Source organism: Lytechinus variegatus, chromosome 3 (genome assembly GCF_018143015.1).
Source record: "Lytechinus variegatus isolate NC3 chromosome 3, Lvar_3.0, whole genome shotgun sequence".
Lineage (NCBI taxonomy): Eukaryota > Metazoa > Echinodermata > Echinoidea > Temnopleuroida > Toxopneustidae > Lytechinus > Lytechinus variegatus.
Genome location: NC_054742.1, coordinates 23,673,992 through 23,693,183, shown reverse-complemented (window position 1 = coordinate 23,693,183; position 19,192 = coordinate 23,673,992). Strand labels below are relative to the sequence as shown.

Genomic DNA, 19,192 nt, shown 5'->3' with positions numbered 1-19,192 from the left:
TGGAGAAATTGTCACCATGGAACCATGTGGACATGTCGGATAGGGAATAGGTTGAATTGTAGTTTATCGTTTCACGATCAGTGACGACAAAAAAAGTCACACTCCGAAGATAATGAATTTGCTACCCGCTCCCCCCCCAAAAAAAAAAAATCAGACAAGATCATGCAAGCATGCACATTATTCAGGCTGACAAAAGATGACGATTGACATAGGTACATATAACATTGGCATTTAATTATAAGGCGTCGATTCTCTAAATTCCTATTCAATTTCGATATTTTACTGACTTAAGCTCCAGCTGATGGGCGGTATATAGGTGCCTGCCGAGTACCCATGCATTTTCCTCACCTGAGTTGAGTGCAGCAATGTGTATCAATTTCTTGCTGAAGGAAATCAGGCCGTGGCTGGGATTCGATTACTCAGAACGTGATCCTCCGATCCCGGGTCGGATCCTCGTCATCATGGGCCGCTGAACGATTTTGAAAGTAGTAGTGGTGGTGGGGGGGGGGGGGGTGAACATGCATACAGACCTACGGTTGCATGACATTATTTTACTCTGGCGCCCTCTGGCGACAATTCTCCGATGGAAATTCCCCACATAAATATAATAAAATCTATCCAATTCCAAAAGCCCGGGGGGGGGGGGGTCTGGGGTCTTGTTTTAGCTTTACGGTGCGTATCATTCAGACTAGATCGACATAACCATCGCCTTAATTCAGTCTCTGGTTTTAGTCTTCCTGCATATATATATATATATATTTATATATATAATCTTTGTATAGAGTCCATATTATACACAGACTCCTGATGTTGATTTTTTTTTAGCTATTATCAATTTTGTTTTCAAAATAATTCCAGTGAGAGCTAATCACTTCAGCTCATCACTTAGTGCCCATTTTTAATTTCATAAGAGAAAATGAGAAAACAAAGTACATGTCAAACAGTCCAAGGCCACTTCAAGGATCGAAACGACTTTTGAACTTAAACTTATATATTTGCAAATTTCTCTCGACCACTTTCGGGGTAAGAGAAATACACAGATATTTGACATCTATGATACATTGTATGAGAACAAAAAGATGGCATAAGAGAAAAAAAATACGCACCATTATTTACGATATGGCAGTACGGTACGGTACATAGAGTTTTCTATGGTTAGGCACCTCAATCAAAGACTACTTAGTGCTGGTGACGTCACCTGTTTGGTCACATGCCGATTAAAAGTCACGAGACTTGCTTGCATCATCGCGATGTATTGTGTTCGTTATGCAAATTCATTCTGTGAATAGCGGAAGCACCGCGCCGTCCAGATAAGTGCTGTAGTGTATGTAGGCTATATTAAATGTGAAAGATCACGAGACAGAAGTTAGAACACTGCTGAACTCGACCCTTCTTATAAAAGCCGGGAGAGCAACAGAATCTTTAGTACTTTGAATACAAGTTCAACGTGGTTGGTAAGTTACAATTTTTCTTTCTCCAAAGCAAGCATGGAGTCTGGACATTGGTATCGTATTTATTCGTAACGTTCCCGTAGGCGTAAGTCCGTATTTAACAATGTTTGTTAGGCCTACTCTTTACTTTTACTAATTTTTACTTTAGCCAGGTATCTAGCCAGGCCAAGTACGGTTGTTAGATCTACGGTACGGTTGTTAGATCTACGTTGTCTTTACTTAAAAGTCTTAAGCTGTCAGCGCTAGAGTTATGACTTCCATAACAACAGTTTTGTAAGATGAACCTGTTTTCTAATCTATGATTTACCATGAAGGAGACAATTTATATCTCCTTTCATCAGTTTGAGCAGGTCTTTTCTTCCTTGCCTTGTGTCTAGTGATTTGTTTTGTTACAGTTTTATTACACCACATAAATTGTTGATTACACTAAAATTACCGGTATTTATCTCTTCCTTTCTCTTGCAGAAAGCTTTTTATTTCCACAATGTCAAATCTAACATTCCTCATTGCAATGGGCCTTGTTGCCTGTACTGTTGCTGCCAGTGTGTCAGTTACCAAACCAGACCTTGACACTTATTGGGAAACATGGAAGGAAACCCACTCAAAACAATACCAAGATGGTCCTGAGGAGATGGAAAGGAGACTTGTGTGGGAGAACAACCTCAAGAAGATTAATTTGCACAACCTTAAACATGATCTTGGTCAGACGAGTTTCAAGCTTGGAATAAATGAATACGGTGATAGGGTAAGAATCGATATCTCTTTTTGTCTTTTTATATTATTGCCTAAACATGTAAAGTTTAAATAATTTCAAATCATTTTGAAGCAGTCTGAGGTATAGTACCGTATATCTGTTGTCTTAGACCATTGTACCAAGTGTTCACACAAAGCAAATAAATAGGTTTTTTACTATGAAAAGCATTGTCATTAAATAGTTAATATTCCTTTGTGACAATGCATACACAACACCACATGTGGCAGTTCATGAACTCTAGCAATTTTGCATCTGACTAGATGGAAATTGCTTTGACTGCTTGCCAAGGTAGCTAGCTAGCAGCAAATCTGAAAATTTGAATTAAAATTGAACTTTTTTAATATTCCTTATTTGACATGAGAATCGATTCAGTTGGATGAGATATGAAACTAATATTCTCAGAAGTCGGAACAAGCTGAAACTGTTCTCAATCAGCAACATCAATGCCAATGGTGCAATTCTCCCACAGGCCGTTGGCCCTTAGGAGAAGGGTACTATTGATGTTCTTTAGTTATAGCCTGGTCCTCAAGCATCATTGCATGTTTGTATTATATCATCATCATTTGTCTACATGTACATTCACCATTCCATCAATGATCATTCTCCTCTATATCTCTTTCATTCTATGGTTAAGATAGGTGCACTTGATCTGTGTAGTTTTGTAAAACTATTGCATACATGTATTTGGATTCCTTCATTATTTAAAGGAGAATGAAACCATTGGAACAAGATAGCTTGTGTGAAAACAGAAAAATCAAAGAAACAGATCAACAAAAGTTTGAGAAAAATCGGACAAATAATGAGAAAGTTATGAGCATTTGAATATTGCGATCACTAATGCTATGGAGATAGCAAATTGGCAATGCGACAAAGATGTGTGATGTCACTTGTGAACAACTCTCCCCATTACTTTAGTATATATTTCACTTGAATTGCCTCTTTTATCACATCTTTCCATAGATCATGTGTTCTTTCTCCATGAGGGCATGTAATACATACTTTTTAAGAATACATCATGGATAAAGAGTTTGTATCATCATAAGAAAAAGCAAAAAGAGACATTTTGAGGGTATTTTATAGTCCACCATAGGGAAAGTTGTTCATCAGTGACATCACACATCCCTGTCGCATTGCCAATGGGAGGATCTCCATAGCATTAGTGATTGCAATATTCAAATGCTCATAACTTTCTCATTATTTGTCTGATTTTTCTCAAACTTTCTTTATTCTTATTTTTTTATTTTTCTGTTTCTACACAAGCCTATTTGTTCCAAAGGTTTCATTCCCCTTTAACTTCCTACATAAATTTGATAAAGTCCAAAGTGTCTACCATCAATACTGGATGTGGTTCTAGCCTTATAATGAAATTTTCAGGAAATACAGGATTGATTCAATTAAATTCAATGCAGGCTGTGCAGCAGTGTACAATATTGTTTAATTAGATTTTTTGAAAATTTTATTTTTTATTCCTAAAAGAAAAAGAAAACATTTGTGGATGAAAAGATAAATAACTCTCGATGACTTGCACTGGAAGCTGTACAGAATTCAACATCGTGTGAATAACTAAGCTAAATTGTTAGCATCACAATACAAATACCAGTACCTGTAGCCCTTGCTATAGTTTGTTTGTTTGTATACACTATACATGTACATGTAGTTCCTGATTATGCAAACTTGCATGCCTCCTACATGTATCTGTGTGTGGGTGTTAAAGACTCCTTTTGTTAGATTAACAATAACAGATTAACAATAACTGATATATGGTAGTTCTGTCTATTGGTCATGTAACCTCTAACCTACTTTACATCACATGTACATGTATGTACATGTAGTCTTTTACACTTTGTGAGTCATTTTCACAGATTTTTCCCCCTGTTATTTCTCCCAACTTCCAATAGTACATTGTACATTGTACTATTATGTACACTGTAGGATGAACATGTACAAAACATTCATTGTGGAAAGTGCAGTAGAATTAATCTTCATGAGGTCTACAGCAGTGTTGACTCAAAGATTCTACTATTTCAGTGTCATGACATTGCCAGTGTGCATATAGTCAGCATGTGTGGGTTTTTTTTTTTGAAACTTCTGTGATTTATTGAAATTATCTTTCTATATAAAAAAGGATACCTAATATCTTTGACTTATCCTGAAGCGCTTCATTTTGAATATAAAGAAACTTAAGTGTCATTCAAAATGTCAAACAACTGAGGGGCGCAAAACAGGACAGGAGATAAATATATAAAGGGAAATGACATGGGGGGCTGCTTAATGCTTCTTCCTTTAAAAAAGTATAGACAGGTATTGCACATGTACATTATCTATTCTCTACTTATGATGTTGACTCTGCATGAAATGTATGTTTTCAAATTGAATAAGAATAAGAATTTAGAAAGGAAGGAAAATCTGACTCCCTGATTAGTTTAAGGTTTCATTTTCAAGTCTATTCATATCATGTTATTCCAGTGCCAAAGCAAAAGACTGTAAATTTCCCTCAAAACCAATTTCCATTGTCCTGTTCCTCCCACATCCTTCCTTTCTATGATGACTTTGTTTCACTTTTTGTCATGAGACCTTGCTATTAGTGTCAGGTGATTTTGTCTACGTCATACAGTCATGTGATCTCAGACTGCCTGTAGAATGAATCCATTATTTTGTGGGTGTTATTCATTCCCTGTACTAAACCAGTGAGCTGTGAAGTCTGAACCTCACAAAAAAAGGGTTGTATTTGTGTCATCGCTTTGTATTAACTCTGAATAAATACATGTATATACATGTAGTCTAGATACAATCATTAACATTTAATCTTCTAATGTAAAGAACCATATCTTACATAAATTGCACCTTTTTTCTTTGCAAGATTTTTCTGATAGCAAATTCCCAATAATATGGACTACCGTTTGTTTGTGGGCAAAGTCAATAAGAGGCAGTCTCATGTTTGTTGAAGTTGTAAACTTATATTGTCTTCTAACTTGTGACTCTTTTTATCTTGTCTGTCATGATAAGATTTGACAGACTTTTGGCTGGTCACATGATTGCAGAGACAATTGGGATTTTTTTGGTAGAGAAAAGGGAAAAAGTTTGGTTTAGGTCATACATGTAGCAGTGTTGTAGTGCCTTGATGCTCGGCCTTGGCCTTAAGGCGCCTTAAGGCCTATTTTTTCAAAGCCTTGGCCTTGAACATTCAAGCCTTGGCCTTGAGAGGGCCTTGGCCTTGGCCTTGAGGATTTTGAGCCTTGAAATTTCAAGGCATTTTCAAGGCATTTTCAAGGCTTTTTCAAGGCATTTTGTACTTTCATTTGTTTTATAAAAGTAATTATAAATGTTTCAATTGTTCTGTATATCTAATGACACTAAATACTACCAGTCAGCAGCAGCAGAAGCAGTAAGTGTACTTAGCAGTGCCATCAATTGCAATTATCATCACATAATTATGTAACAAAGAGAAGTGATGAAAATTAATATTATTTATTGGTAATATGATGTAATCATGACTAATAAGGATAATGACAATATCAATAATAAGGATAATAATTATGATAAGGATTATAGTCAGTGGCGTAACTACAGGGGGGGCATGGGGGCACGTGCCCCCCCCCCCAATCGGCTGACTAAAAAAGGAGGAAAAGAGGGAGAAAGGAAGAGAAACGTAGTGGGAAAGAAGACATTAATGTTCATTATAATGTTATAATTATGTTATGTTACATTACATAAGAAACATTTTTTTCATATAAATGAAACATAATTGGCTCAGGGCATATATTTCTTCATTGTTCCTGGTTCTCCCATTATCTGTTTACCGAGATATATAATCCTGTTATACTAAAACCTCCCGTTTTCAAGTCAATATACACCAAACTACCAAATATATTTCCTCGCACTTCGAGTTATTCTTTTACATGTACAATAGTATGCTTCTTTTTCATGAATACTTTAAGTGATTGTCCCATTTTAAGGTCTTAATATAAAACATTTCCTGTCTGCTTACGTTCGCAGTAGTGGATTGGTGAAAGATGTCTGCTCTCCATCAATTCCTAGAATGAGTCCTTAAAATGTCCCTTTTTCTGTTTTCTGATCTGAATATCAAAAATTTTCAGCTCGCGCTTCGCGCTCGCATAATTTGGTTAGTGAACTACATAAGGTCTTCTTGAATTCCTACAAACAAGCCTTAAAATGCCCCTCTTCAGGTCTGAATTTCCTAAATTTTCAGCTCGCGCTTCGCGCTCGCATAATTTGATTAGTGAGATGGGTATGTTAATCATGATTACAAGTAATGTAATTCTAACAAAATCAGCAAGCGCTTATTGGCACTCCCATTAAATGACCGGTGGGATGTGTATAATCTTAATAGATAACAGATTCCTAAAATATAGTCCTTAAAATCTTCCTGTTTGGGGTCAATATTTACAAAAATTTCAGTTCGCGCTTCGCGCTCGCATTATTTAGCGAGACAGGTACGTATCATAATTACAAAAGATTGATTGTAATGTCCCTTTTTAGGTTTGAATATCAAAAATTTTAAGCTCGCGCTTCGCGCTCGCATTATTTGACTAGTGAGATACATGTCCGTTTATTGGCACTGTCCTTATAAAAATATGTCTATTAGGTCAGTATACCTGGCAAGTGGGCGCGCTTCGCGAGCTCACTAGGCAGTTCCAAGTTTTTGCTGGTGCCCCCCAATGCCGTGACCCACGTTACGCCACTGATTATAGTGATTTTATGACAGGAATACTTCTGACAGATCTGACTGCAATTTTGACAACAATTTTCATACTTTAAAAATAGCTTACTCTAAAGAATGATAACAAGGTTGATTTCTATTCCATTAGGTTTTCCTTGTATTATTTTCTTTGACCAACAAGAATGTTTTAAGTCTTAATGATATTCTGGAAAGATTTGGTAAACTTGAACACAAACTTCAATTTCGTCATATTTCCAAATGGGCTATGGCATCAATGGCATGATGAGCCAAAAAAAATTTGAGGGACCAAGTATGGCATACAGAGCAAAATTTTAGGTTTCAAAATCAACAAATTTTTTGATTGTGCTTGCATAAATTATTGTTAAGTAAGGTTCGCATTCAATTTACACAAAAAAATGCTTAGAATGTCTACATGTAGTTATTAGGTCGGAATATTACAAATTTTTGAGCTCGCGCTTTGCGCTCGCATTATTTGATTGGTGAGTTATGTATCCTATCTATGAGTCACTAAATGCAGTCCAGAACAGCTTCCTTTTGTGGTCAGTAAAAATTTCAGCTCGTGTTTGTGCTCGCGTTAATTTGTTTAGTAAGATGCACACCTTTTTCATGATTACAAAAACAGCTCGAAATATTTAAATTTCATTTCTTATTACAACATCTCGCAAGGATGCCCTTTTAACAGTGATTAGCACCATAATTGACCCAAAATCGAGTTTTACAACTTCAAAATTGATCTTTTTTTAAAACCACTTTCTCGCTATGCTTTCTATAGCGGGAAATTAAAGCCTAAATCAAAATATCTGTCTTATCAATTAGAAATCACTTAAAAAGCTTTGCTGAACTGCACCAAAATTCTCATTTTGACTTTGTAAATGCATTTTTGGCTTTGACCTCCCCCCCCAAAAAAAAAAAAATACATTCTGCTTCCCCTGTACCAGGTAGAGGAGAAAGACATATGTTGAGAATGGGCATGCGAGGATCAGATCACCTTGGTAATAATAATTATTGCAATGTGAATCGCATAGAACAATAATTTTTATGTCTAAATCTACATGATCTATCATGAAATTATTTTCGTTTTAAAATATACAAGGTTCAAAAATTTTGCTCGCTCACACCTTTTATACATTTGGTCCTGCGTGTCATGTATGCCGCCTAAGCATTGTTGTCTATTTTTTCCCATATATTGTACAATTGAAATGCCTTGGCCTTGGCCTTGAGGTTTTCAGGCCTTGGCCTTGGCCTTGGGTTTCCATGCCTTGGCCTCAGCCTTGGTTATTGAAGCCTTGGCCTTGGGTATTAAAGCCTTGGCCTTGGAGGTTTGAGCCTTGACTACAACACTGACATGTAGTACATGTAAGTGTGTTTATTGTTTTCTAAATAAATATAACAAGTTGGTTATTTGTTTGAATTTACTTATTATTTTGTAAGCAGACCCAAATTATGCAAATTTATTGAGAAAATTCAAGTTCAATTTCAATGTCTTTATTTCCATATCAGTAAAAAATCTAATTCATATTTACAACAAATAACATTATAAATGCATGTCTAGTCATTAAATATTTTTATACATAAAGTGAGCAGAAAAAAATGCATTTCATAATTCATGTACAATAATATAGTAGATGAGGAAAAATTAAATAAAAAGAAAAAATATCAATATTACTACAGACTGAATATCAACCACTTTATTTCCTAGTCTAGGTTTAACTTTACTGAAAATTTCAAACCTTTAATCAACCAAGTACTGTAGAGCTATGAAAATATAAGTACCAACTACCAAGCAGGATTTCACAATTATCTGGCTGAATTTGATGGGGAACCTTGTAAGGTTACAATTTGTTGGTATGGCCATTTTCTTCTAAGAGTCACAAAAAGGCAAAAAAAATATATGGCATGCCTACATGCCAGGATTATAAGGTTGCAAATTCATAAAGTTTAAGCAAACCTGGGCCCTATTGCATTAAAGTTACCATTATGGCAGCTGTGCCATCCTGTTGATTGTAACTTGCATGGGATCCTTGATTTTGATTGGCCGATTCATGGTAGTTACATATACATGTAGATGGTAAAGTTACCATAATAGTATCTCTTATGTTCAACATAGATTTAATCCTGTATCGTGACCGATTGCTTCAAATATGATCATGTGACCAAATATATTTCAACTATGACATTGCGTGACGTCAGACCTCAATATATTTTTCGCTATACTATATTCTGACGTTGTTTCAGAAAACTCTATATGTATTTAGCTAAACTCTCAGGTGCACTGGGCCCCGAGCTGTCTTTCATGGGCAAGTCCCGTGATGCATCTGTGCAGGCACTTACTTGCGTTCCACTAAGCGCAGTTGCTTGGGGAAAAGTAGGTCATTTAAGGCAATGAGGCCCTAACCGGACTCTGCAAGATCAGTACATGGATTTTGGTTGTACATGTAAATTAATAAAAGTACATGTAGGATATAAACAAATACTGGTACATGTTCATCATAACACATACATGTAGATTTCAGATATGGATTACATTTTTGCATACTCATACATGTAGCATTTACCTTTCTCGATAAATTCATATGAATATATTGTATGTTTATGTATGTAGAGGCTAAGTGAGATTCGTACCAAAATGAATGGCTACAGAAGATCAAATACCACCAAGCACCAAGGAAGTGTGTTCTTGAGACCATCTAACGTCCAGGTACCAGACACCGTAGATTGGAGGACGCAGGGTTACGTCACTCCCGTGAAGAATCAGGTAATCAGTCATGCATTTCTTATGGAGAGAATCATTTTCTAACAAGTGTTCCCATGCACTGAAAAATATAATAGAGCTGAAGGAGAACTTTGCTCCCAAATGAATCACTTTGAATTGTTATTGGATTTTATTAAAATTGTAGGGTCAGAATGAACAGAAATTTGAAGGAAAAAAATCTCCCATCCCCAGGAATCTCTAAGCATGTTCCATGTTCTCGTTTGGTAGGTTTCTGCAGTATTATACAGTGGAATAGTGCATAGCTGGTGGGGTTTCTACTTACTAGTTATATTGGGTATAAACTGGATAAAATGCTATGCCACTTTTTACAATGTAAAACTTGTGTGGCTGACAGTCTAGCAAGGAGTATGATTACTGTACTAGTAGCATTAGTTGCAATTTGTCTTGTTACATTTACTTTGCCTAGATCACATTTCATGTCGTGTGTGCAATTAAACTTCAGATAATTGGTTTATTGCTTTTGATATGATTGGATATCAGTTTCATTGCTTTAGAATGATATAAATTGTGCAAATCTGTGGTATATACATACATGTAGTCTTTACAATTAAGAAACAATACTTCTTATCTGATGACCATTATAGGGCCAATGTGGATCTTGCTGGGCCTTCAGTACCACTGGATCCCTTGAAGGACAGACCTTCAAGAAGACAGGCAAACTCATCAGCCTTAGTGAACAGAATCTTGTTGACTGCTCCCGCAAGGAAGGAAACATGGGCTGTGAGGGAGGTCTCATGGATCAGGGCTTTGAGTACGTCAAGGAAAACAATGGCATTGACTCCGAGGAATGCTACCCCTATGATGCTGAGGTAATTGGAGTATTTTTTTAATATTTAATGAGAGTACCTTTAATATACACATTGTACTTTGCAAGGTAGATGGATGTAGATTCAGATTCTGTTTTCTGATGGCTAAGTTTAAATTTGACAAATAGGTGGTTCTACTTTTAAGTCTGTCAGTATGTTCACCTTGAATTTGTCTTTCTGCAAATTACTTCGATATTTTAAGGAGGTAAGTACATATGTAAAGAAAGCAAATATTCCATTGCAGTATTGCAAAAGTTATTCTGCTAATACACTATCAATCGTGGAAGCTGCAGTATGGAGAAATTAAATAGTAAATGTTCTCATCTCTCTCTCTCTCTCTACCCTTTCCATCCTCTTTGGAAAAATTTCCCCTTTTTTCGGGCCGGATGAGCTTTGCCGTGGTGTGGCATCCTTCGTCTGTCATCCATTCACAATCTCAAAATGCTTCTGCTTTGTCCTTTCAAGTCTGATTCCAATTCTGTTTGCTTTTATATGATAGCACTCTGTGGGGTATTCAAAACTTCTGCACAGAATTTTGAAACTAACAAAACTCCCCCCCCCCAAAAAAAAATGCTTCTCCTTGAACAATTTTTCTTGCTTCCATCTGGTATAGCTGAGGGTCACCAAATTTCCTCACAGAATTTTGAAATTTTGACTAGTAAATTATTTATGATAATTTATGCAGAATTTATTTAAAAATCACCTAAAATGGCTTTTCTCCTCAAGTACTTCATTTGTTGATCAATTTCATTTTCAATTTTGTTTGCTGTATATGATAGTACTACAGGGAATCATTTTCCTGGTAAAGCATCGCAATTAGCTCCACATTTTTTAGAGACTGCTGTGCATAAAGTCTTTTGTATAGCATTTTTTTATGTTCATGCTATTCAAATTTGTAAAGCAACATTATTCCCTGCACGAGGTGGGGAGACAAATTTCTACACAGAAATTTGAAACTTATTAAATCTGCTAATTTATGCATATAAAAAAACTCACAAAAATGCTGCTTATTTATTTGTTGACTTATTTTTTTTGTGTGTGTGTGTGTGTTTTTGTCCAATCTGAGAGCTACATGAGGTTCACTAAGGTTCTATCAGAATTTTGACTAGAAAATTATTTATGCTAATTTATACAAAACTTATTCATAAATGATCCTTCTCTGTCATTTCTTTATCAATTTCAATTGTTTCCTCGATTTATATCACCAATATAATTCACTACAGTGTCAACTGGGCTGGAATTAAAAATTGTGTTTATTTCTTTGCAAGATGGTAGATGACCTCCACATCATTGATATGCAAGATTAAGAGTCTATTCTGTGTATAATTTTCTGTGTAATGTATCTTGGCATTGTTTGATTTGGTTTGATGATGCTTTTTCCTCCATCTCCTTGTCAGGATGAAACATGCCACTATGAACAATCATGTGATTCTGCTGAGGTTACTGGATACACTGATGTTACCAGTCAAGATGAGGAAGCCCTGATGGAAGCTGTTGCTACTGTAGGACCTATTTCTGTTGCCATTGATGCCAGCCACCAATCCTTCCAATTGTATGAATCTGGTGAGTCTTCAAATGCGATATCTAGCTTTCTACTAACATGCTGATAAATAAAATTTCCTTGTCCACTTTTGTGTGTAGCAAGAAACATCATTTAATTCTGGTTGGAAATGAAGTGCAATCATCATAAGGGATCAGTTTAATCTCAATATTTCAATGATGATATGCTTACTAAACCTGGGCTCCGTAACACAAAGGTTTGTGATGAATAGCAAATATGAAAGAACACTTCTGATTGGTTCCTAGTCAGCATTTTGTGACAAATGCGCGTGTAACATTGATCTTGAATGGTCAATTCATTTAGCGATTGATCGCTAATCTTTGTGTTACGGAACCAAGGGATGATATGAACTATCTGATTCTTCTTGAGGAAGAAGCATCTCTTCTTGATTTTGGTTCAGGATAGGCAATCATAGGGGTTCAAAACTTCAAGCAAACAGGGTTCATATAAACCAGATGTTGCACAGTTTTATCCATCGGAGGATCCGTATTCAGTTGGATCAGATATTTAAAGCTGTCAGTAATATGTCCTACTTTACCTTATAACAATGTCATGTTTTACCTTCTCTTTTCTTTCTTTAGGTGTGTATAATGAGCCTGACTGCAGTAGCACTGAATTGGATCATGGTGTTCTAGTTGTTGGTTATGGAACCTCTGATGGACAGGATTATTGGCTCGTAAAGAACAGGTGAATTATCTTTTTCACATTGCTGATAATATGTAAGAAAAAAAAAGATGAGGGCTGATATATAAAATTTCCTCTCATCTATTATTAAGACATGTGCTTAAAGCAAAATATCAACCGAAAGAATTTCCTTTTTAGTTATGTCTGCTGACAAAACTGAAAAGGGGACTTGTTTAAACCCTTAGGGCACTGTTTTATGAAGATTGTTATCACTGAAAACTTGACAATCATTCTGACAGCCACTATTGTAACACTAAAGGTCAGAACAAAGTTCTTTTCAGCCAACTAAAATCAAAGATTTTGTTGAATTATCAAAGCTGATAAAAATAAGTCTTTGCTGACAACTGATGACACTACTGCCCTATGTGTGCATTACCTGTACCTGTGCAGGATTGTGCCAGCCAATGAGCATATATTTTACACCACACGCAACTAGGCATTTAAGTGTGACTCTAAGTCATACTTTAAGGACAAGTCCACCCCAACAAAAACTTGATTTAAATAAAAACAGAAAAATTCAACAAGCATAACACTGAAAATTTCATCAAAATCGGATGTAAAATACGAAAGTTATGGCATTTTAAAGTTTCGCCTCATTTCACAAAACAGTTATATGCACATCTCGGTCGGTATGCAAATGAGGAACTGATGACATCACTCACCATTTCATATGTATTTTATTATATGAAATATAAAATATTTTTATTTTCTCATCATTGTCATGTGAAATGAAGTTTCATTCCTCCCTGAACACGTGGAACTCCATCATTTTGTGCTTCAGACAAGGAGGTCCCAATCGTCAAATTCGTGAAAATTGAAATATTGTATAATTCAAACAATGAAAAACAAGAAATAGTGAGTGACATCATCGACTCTCTCATTTGGATGTAACTGGTTTGTTCATATAACTATTTTGTTAAAAATAAGCAAAACTTTGAAATGTCATAACTGTCTTATTTTACATCCAATTTTGATGAAATTTTCAGCATTGTGCTTCTCTATTGATTCAAATCAATATTTTTCTGAGATGGACTTGACCTTTTAATCTTTGTGAAACAACCGCCATATCTAGTAGTTAAAATCTGAATCTGAAAAGCAAGCACTCTGAAGATTGCCAACACACCTTAGCAATTGGAATGTATATTATTAATGCTAGGATAAAGATCCATTACTTGACAGGAATGATATGCTGATTTTGTTCATTTCTCAGCGATGATACAATTTCTACCAGAATCATATATAATCTCGTTGCTGGTCATTTTCTTGGATTCTATTTAAACTGGCAATCAGAGCCGACATTCTCATTTATATTACCTCTTGATCAGATACATGATGACGTTGAATATAATGTTTTTCCCCATTATTTCAGAATTAATATTTATTGTGACCATTTAGCTATTATTTGAATACTCACCACTGTTCCCTTTTTACCTTCACAGCTGGGGAGAAAGTTGGGGACTGAATGGTTACATCATGATGTCTCGAAACAAGAACAACCAATGTGGTATTGCTACCTCAGCCAGCTATCCTCTTGTCTGAAGACACCCCTCCCTACCGCCGCTTTCTCCTGTGTTACCATTTTCAGTGTTTTCAGATGATGTGAGAAGAATGATTCAACATTCTTCTTTATGATTATTCATATCTAGTTGACCTCTATATACATATACACCATCCTTTCATGTGTAAAAATATCCCAGAATTGAATGAATTATTAGAAAATGAATGAGATGCATCTTATGGATACAAAAATGCATCTAAAGTTGCAAAAATATAGTGGTGAAAGTGTCATTTCCTGAAAAAGTATAGAAAAGGGGTAAAAGAAATAGATCTGTAATTTACACTAAAGCTAACATCAATGTTTTACCATAATGACATATTTAGCATATCTCTATGCAGGATGTGTGTTTGCCCAACATGGCACCTAGAAGAGCATTCTTAGGTAAAAGAAATTTTCAAAGCCTCCTGTTAAGTTTATCCCCTGAGTGAATCAAACCTGAGTGTGTCCCATTCTCTCTGCCTTGCAACGAGAGAGGTTTGTGGTACTGATGACTCTCATTTGCTAAAATCTCTTAAGGGCAATCAATTATGTAAAATAGTCACATTGGTCAGGACTTTTATAACTTCATAGGCTATTTGTCTTTGCATTATGCCATATGTGCATGTACATACAATATTGTCTGTGTTAAAATCATTGTTGAAAAACTTCTATGGAAAATTATTGAACCCTTTTTTTAGTTTATATTTTTCAAATCTACTGTATGTTAAGATTCAAGTTTCAAACTTAAAAGTTCAAGCAATCAGATAGGGGCTAAAGTAATGTATTCAAGTTGGTAAACTAAATCACAAAATGAGACAACATTCGATATATCGAGACATTAACGATAATGACGTCATTCAAGATGGCAACTTTCAAGAAAAAAATGTCAGCTCAGCCTCGGGTGAAAATGTCTGAGATGAAAGGTTTCTGGATCATCCAGAGAATTTTAATCAATAACTCAGGTGTAAGGTACGCAATAACTTATATTTCCCTGATAATGGAAACCATAAAACTGTCAATTTCGCTTAAAAAACAGATTTAAATCGCGACCTATAAAACGTTAGTTCAATTATTATAAATATGTTGGCTGTACGTACGGGCCTCCAAGCTCTTCAGTCTATGTATTGGTGAGTGGAGCCAATGTAGTTCAGCGGAACAACCAAAATACAGAGACTGAAGCTTTTGGTCTAGTATTACACTAGAATAAATTCTCAAATATTTTGGTACGGTGGCTTTTTCGTGACCATTATTTCGTCTTTGACAGGCTGATGTTAAAAAATGTCTGTGTGCTGCATGTATTTATGTATGAATGGTCTGTAAGCCCACATAAAACAGTGTTGTAGAGGAAGATATATTATTTTTACTTAATGTATGATTTTTATTTCTCTCATTTGTTTTCTTGTCTACTAGTGCCTTCCGTGTTATCCATTTCAGAACTTACCACATCTATACAGGATTGAACTACTATTTATCACGTGTTGTAAAATATTGGTGGCACTTTGATTTGAAATGAAAGCAAAGGGTGATACCATGAACATTTTCCAACCACTTGATGTCATGATTGAGTACAGATATGCATTGTGCAATTGAATTGATTTGTATGTGTACTTGATTTGGTTGACTTTTTTTTTTTTCTTCTGTAGGTTTTTTTCCTTACCAGTTTGGTGGATTAAGAATTTTTTACAATTTAATTTTTTACAGAAATTCAAATGGTATTGGGGTTATTTTTTTTCTCTTATGCTTTTGTCTCTGTATGTTGGGGTTGTTTAGTGTTGAAATGGCATTCATTTATTTAGATTAGGTATTGAATGTTTAGTGGAAACCTCTTTATTATGTTATTTTTTATTGTTGGACATTTTCGTTTGCAGGAACGGGTTAAGTGTTTGATTGTTTATATATGTGTGTAATTTCAGATGTAATACTTAATAATTTGCTATGTATATGACTTTTTATACTGATAATTATTGAAATAAAAATCATGAAATGTTATTGTAAATTGTGATATATTGATTTATACACTAATACATCATCATGTAGATAGAACTGGAAAAATTTGGATATGTACATGAAAAATAGAGAAAGAGGTGAGCAGAAAAAAAGACAAGACTTGGAGAGAGGGGGAGAGAGATGGGTGGAGAAGGTGAGGGGGAAAATGAGTAGAAGAAAAAAAGAGAAGAGTAGTAGAAAAAAAAGAGAAGATAGATGGAGAGAGAGCAGTAGAGAGTAATAGGGAAGGGGTAGAAAGGAAGGAGATCTAAGAATAGAAGTGCCATGGAAGAGTAGAGTAAGAGGGAGGGAAGATCGGGGGGGGGGGGGAGGGAGGATGGACATGAAAAGAAACACGGAATGAGTAGAGAATGTATAATAGCTAAACTAGGAATGAAATCAGATAGACAATGCATCAGGGCATAATATCGGGAATATTTGAAATAGCGATTTATAAGGAAGGAACGAACATGACTTATGTACATCAAAATTGCTTTAATTCGAGAATACATGTGATCACCGATTACATGAACAACAAAACTTTAGTTTACTTATGCTCGTGAAATAATATAATGTAAATATGGCAAATGTAACATAAAAAGGAGCGCATGGTGCATATACCAAAAGGCCCCTCGTAAGAGACCAAACTGGTAATAAAAAAAAAATGAGCACCCACCCATTCTCCGCTTTGGATTGGTTTGGTTTTACTAACCTTTAAAAAATGAAAATAATGAATACAGTCTACAAAAATGATGAATAAAAATGTGAGTATTAACATGAAACGAATCTTAAAAATATAAGGATAGATTCAGTGCCAGTGATGTAATGGCCCTGTTCTTCTTAGAGATTCAACCAAATTAACGTAAATTAATGATATATAACAAGGGCGCCGGAAGCGGGGGGCAGGGGGGGCACTTGCCCCCCCAAATAAAATTTTGGGTGGGCAAAACGAGATTTTGCCCCCCCAACGTGCCCCCCTGAATGATGAAAAATTATAAATTATTTAAGGACAAAAGTAAATGAAGGCACTTTTCTGCCTGAAAATTGTCATTTCCATTGTCAAAAATGAAAAAAATTTGCCCCTGACGGGGCAAATACATTAACATAGTAAGCCTCGCGTCTTTTTACGAACAGTTCCTCTGTGAAACATAGCTTTGATAAGCCCCTTTTCCATCTTTTTACAGTGTGATAACGTTTAATGCCTCGCGTCTTTACAGAGGGGCAAATGATACAGAGGGGCAAATAAGTTGTGTATAACTTTATGCCTACTTCCAAGGTAAATCCAAGGTAATGAATACATTTCAGACTAAAAGCGAATGGCAAATTGATAGTGGTCCACCAATGATTAGGTTTATAATTCTATGATGCTGGCTGTGTCGTCTAACAAACGCGCGGTCGCCCAGAAACGCTCAGACCGGACCCGATATAATTAACGCGCGTGAACACTAGTTACTCGAGCAAGATATGGAATCTATAGCTGTCAAGCCCAGAAACCATAACATCTCGAGAAACTTGTTTCAATTATTTCATGTTCAACTAAATATAAATTGAGTTAATACAGTGATAACAAGAGAGCGGTGTTGGCTCAGTCGGCATGGTCGGTAACGCGTCTGCCCGTCGAAGTCGAACCAAAGATCGTAGGTTCGAGTCCACCCTGGGCGGATGACTGAAGTCAGTGCGTTGTGTGTAAACGTCTCTCCCATGTTTCATAGATGCAAGCTATATGTTACAATGGAAAACACTCCGTCCCTCGGATAGGACGTTAAATGGAGGCCCCGTGTAGAGGAGAGTCACCACCTTTGCACGTTAAGAACCCACTGCACTATTCGTATAAGAGTAGGGGGAACCCCCGGTGTCGAGGTCCACCTGCATCCCCCTCCTCCTGCGGGTCATAGTGATTCAGTTCGCTTTTCGCCTCCCATGCACAGGTGACGCCAAACAAATAATAATAACAATTCAGTACCCTAAAGAAAATACCAAGGTCATTTCAACTCAATATAGACATGTTATCAGAAAATTACACTCAGAATAATCATGTGTAGAGGATTATGATTTATAATTTGTAAAAATGGTGAATCCCACTCGAAAGCAACTTAGAGATAATGTTTAGACATGAAAAAAATAAAATCATCTGTGAAAGTGTCTTCTTGACCGGAAGATATTATCCGAGATATGAATAAAAATGTAAAGAATATAAAAGAAAAAAATAAGCGTTACAGTAGTGCTCTACTATAAAAAAAAATCTTAAGATATTTTCACAGCCCCGTATTTCCTCTATTCCTTTCCATTGGCATGATTGGAAGGCGTTTTGTCTGATACTATTTCAGCTCATATATAGCACTTATGTATTTTAGATTCCAAAACTTCTTCCCATTACCTGTTACTAATCAGATCGAGATGGCAGCTATGTTCTCTGGTTCATCTCAGCTTTTGTTATTCATGGACGTTTGCAAAAATAAAAAAAAAACCCGGGAGTGGGTGGGGCTGCAAGACCTAAATTTTCGAAGAAACGTAAGAGCGAGGGGATTTGTGATGGGGGAGCTTTTGCATTTTCTAGAATGAAATTGAAGGATTTCGTGCACACTTTTGGTGAATTTTGCCCTCTCGATCGGCGGCCCCCGGCTGCGTACGGTCATGTTTGTCATCTTAAACATGTTAAAGTCTTTAAAAGGCCTATATTACACTGGTTTGAAACAATTTCGTTTGCAATAAGGCTCGTAATTTGCTGGAACTGCGACCCTGGTCATGAAGAAACACCAGGCTGGGTCAGAAGGGAGGAAACAGAAGGAGCAAAAAGAACTCCAAGACTGTTTAATTCTCAAGAAATTTATTTTTGAATGCATATAAAAACGCAACTTTTATACTCCATTTTACACAAAATCCTTACCGTGGGGGGGGGGGCCATAGCCTCTCCCGCTCGATCGCTTCGGTATCTCAC

At 36.0% G+C, this 19,192-nt stretch overlaps 1 protein-coding gene across 1 annotated transcript; it reads left to right on the top strand.

Annotated features, from left to right (window-relative positions):
* Positions 1-1,282: 1,282 nt before the first annotated feature.
* Positions 1,283-16,257, top strand: LOC121410556 (procathepsin L-like). The gene is made up of 7 exons (XM_041602724.1): positions 1,283-1,454; positions 1,917-2,196; positions 9,510-9,662; positions 10,265-10,489; positions 11,884-12,049; positions 12,629-12,734; positions 14,171-16,257. The coding sequence occupies exons 2-7, from the start codon at positions 1,936-1,938 to the stop codon at positions 14,268-14,270; spliced, it is 1,011 nt and encodes a 336-aa protein (XP_041458658.1). The 5' UTR covers positions 1,283-1,454; positions 1,917-1,935; the 3' UTR covers positions 14,271-16,257.
* Positions 16,258-19,192: the final 2,935 nt, after the last annotated feature.

What these genes read in the sequence shown, in the direction of transcription:
- LOC121410556 (XM_041602724.1), top strand. Translation starts at nt 1,936, where the DNA reads ATGTCAAATCTAACATTCCTCATTGCAATGGGCCTTGTTGCCTGTACT. An exon ending in CTTCCAATTGTATGAATCTG is followed by an intron (nt 12,050 to 12,628) that starts GTGAGTCTTCAA and finishes TTCTTTCTTTAG; the next exon opens with GTGTGTATAATGAGCCTGAC. An exon ending in TATTGGCTCGTAAAGAACAG is followed by an intron (nt 12,735 to 14,170) that starts GTGAATTATCTT and finishes TTACCTTCACAG; the next exon opens with CTGGGGAGAAAGTTGGGGAC.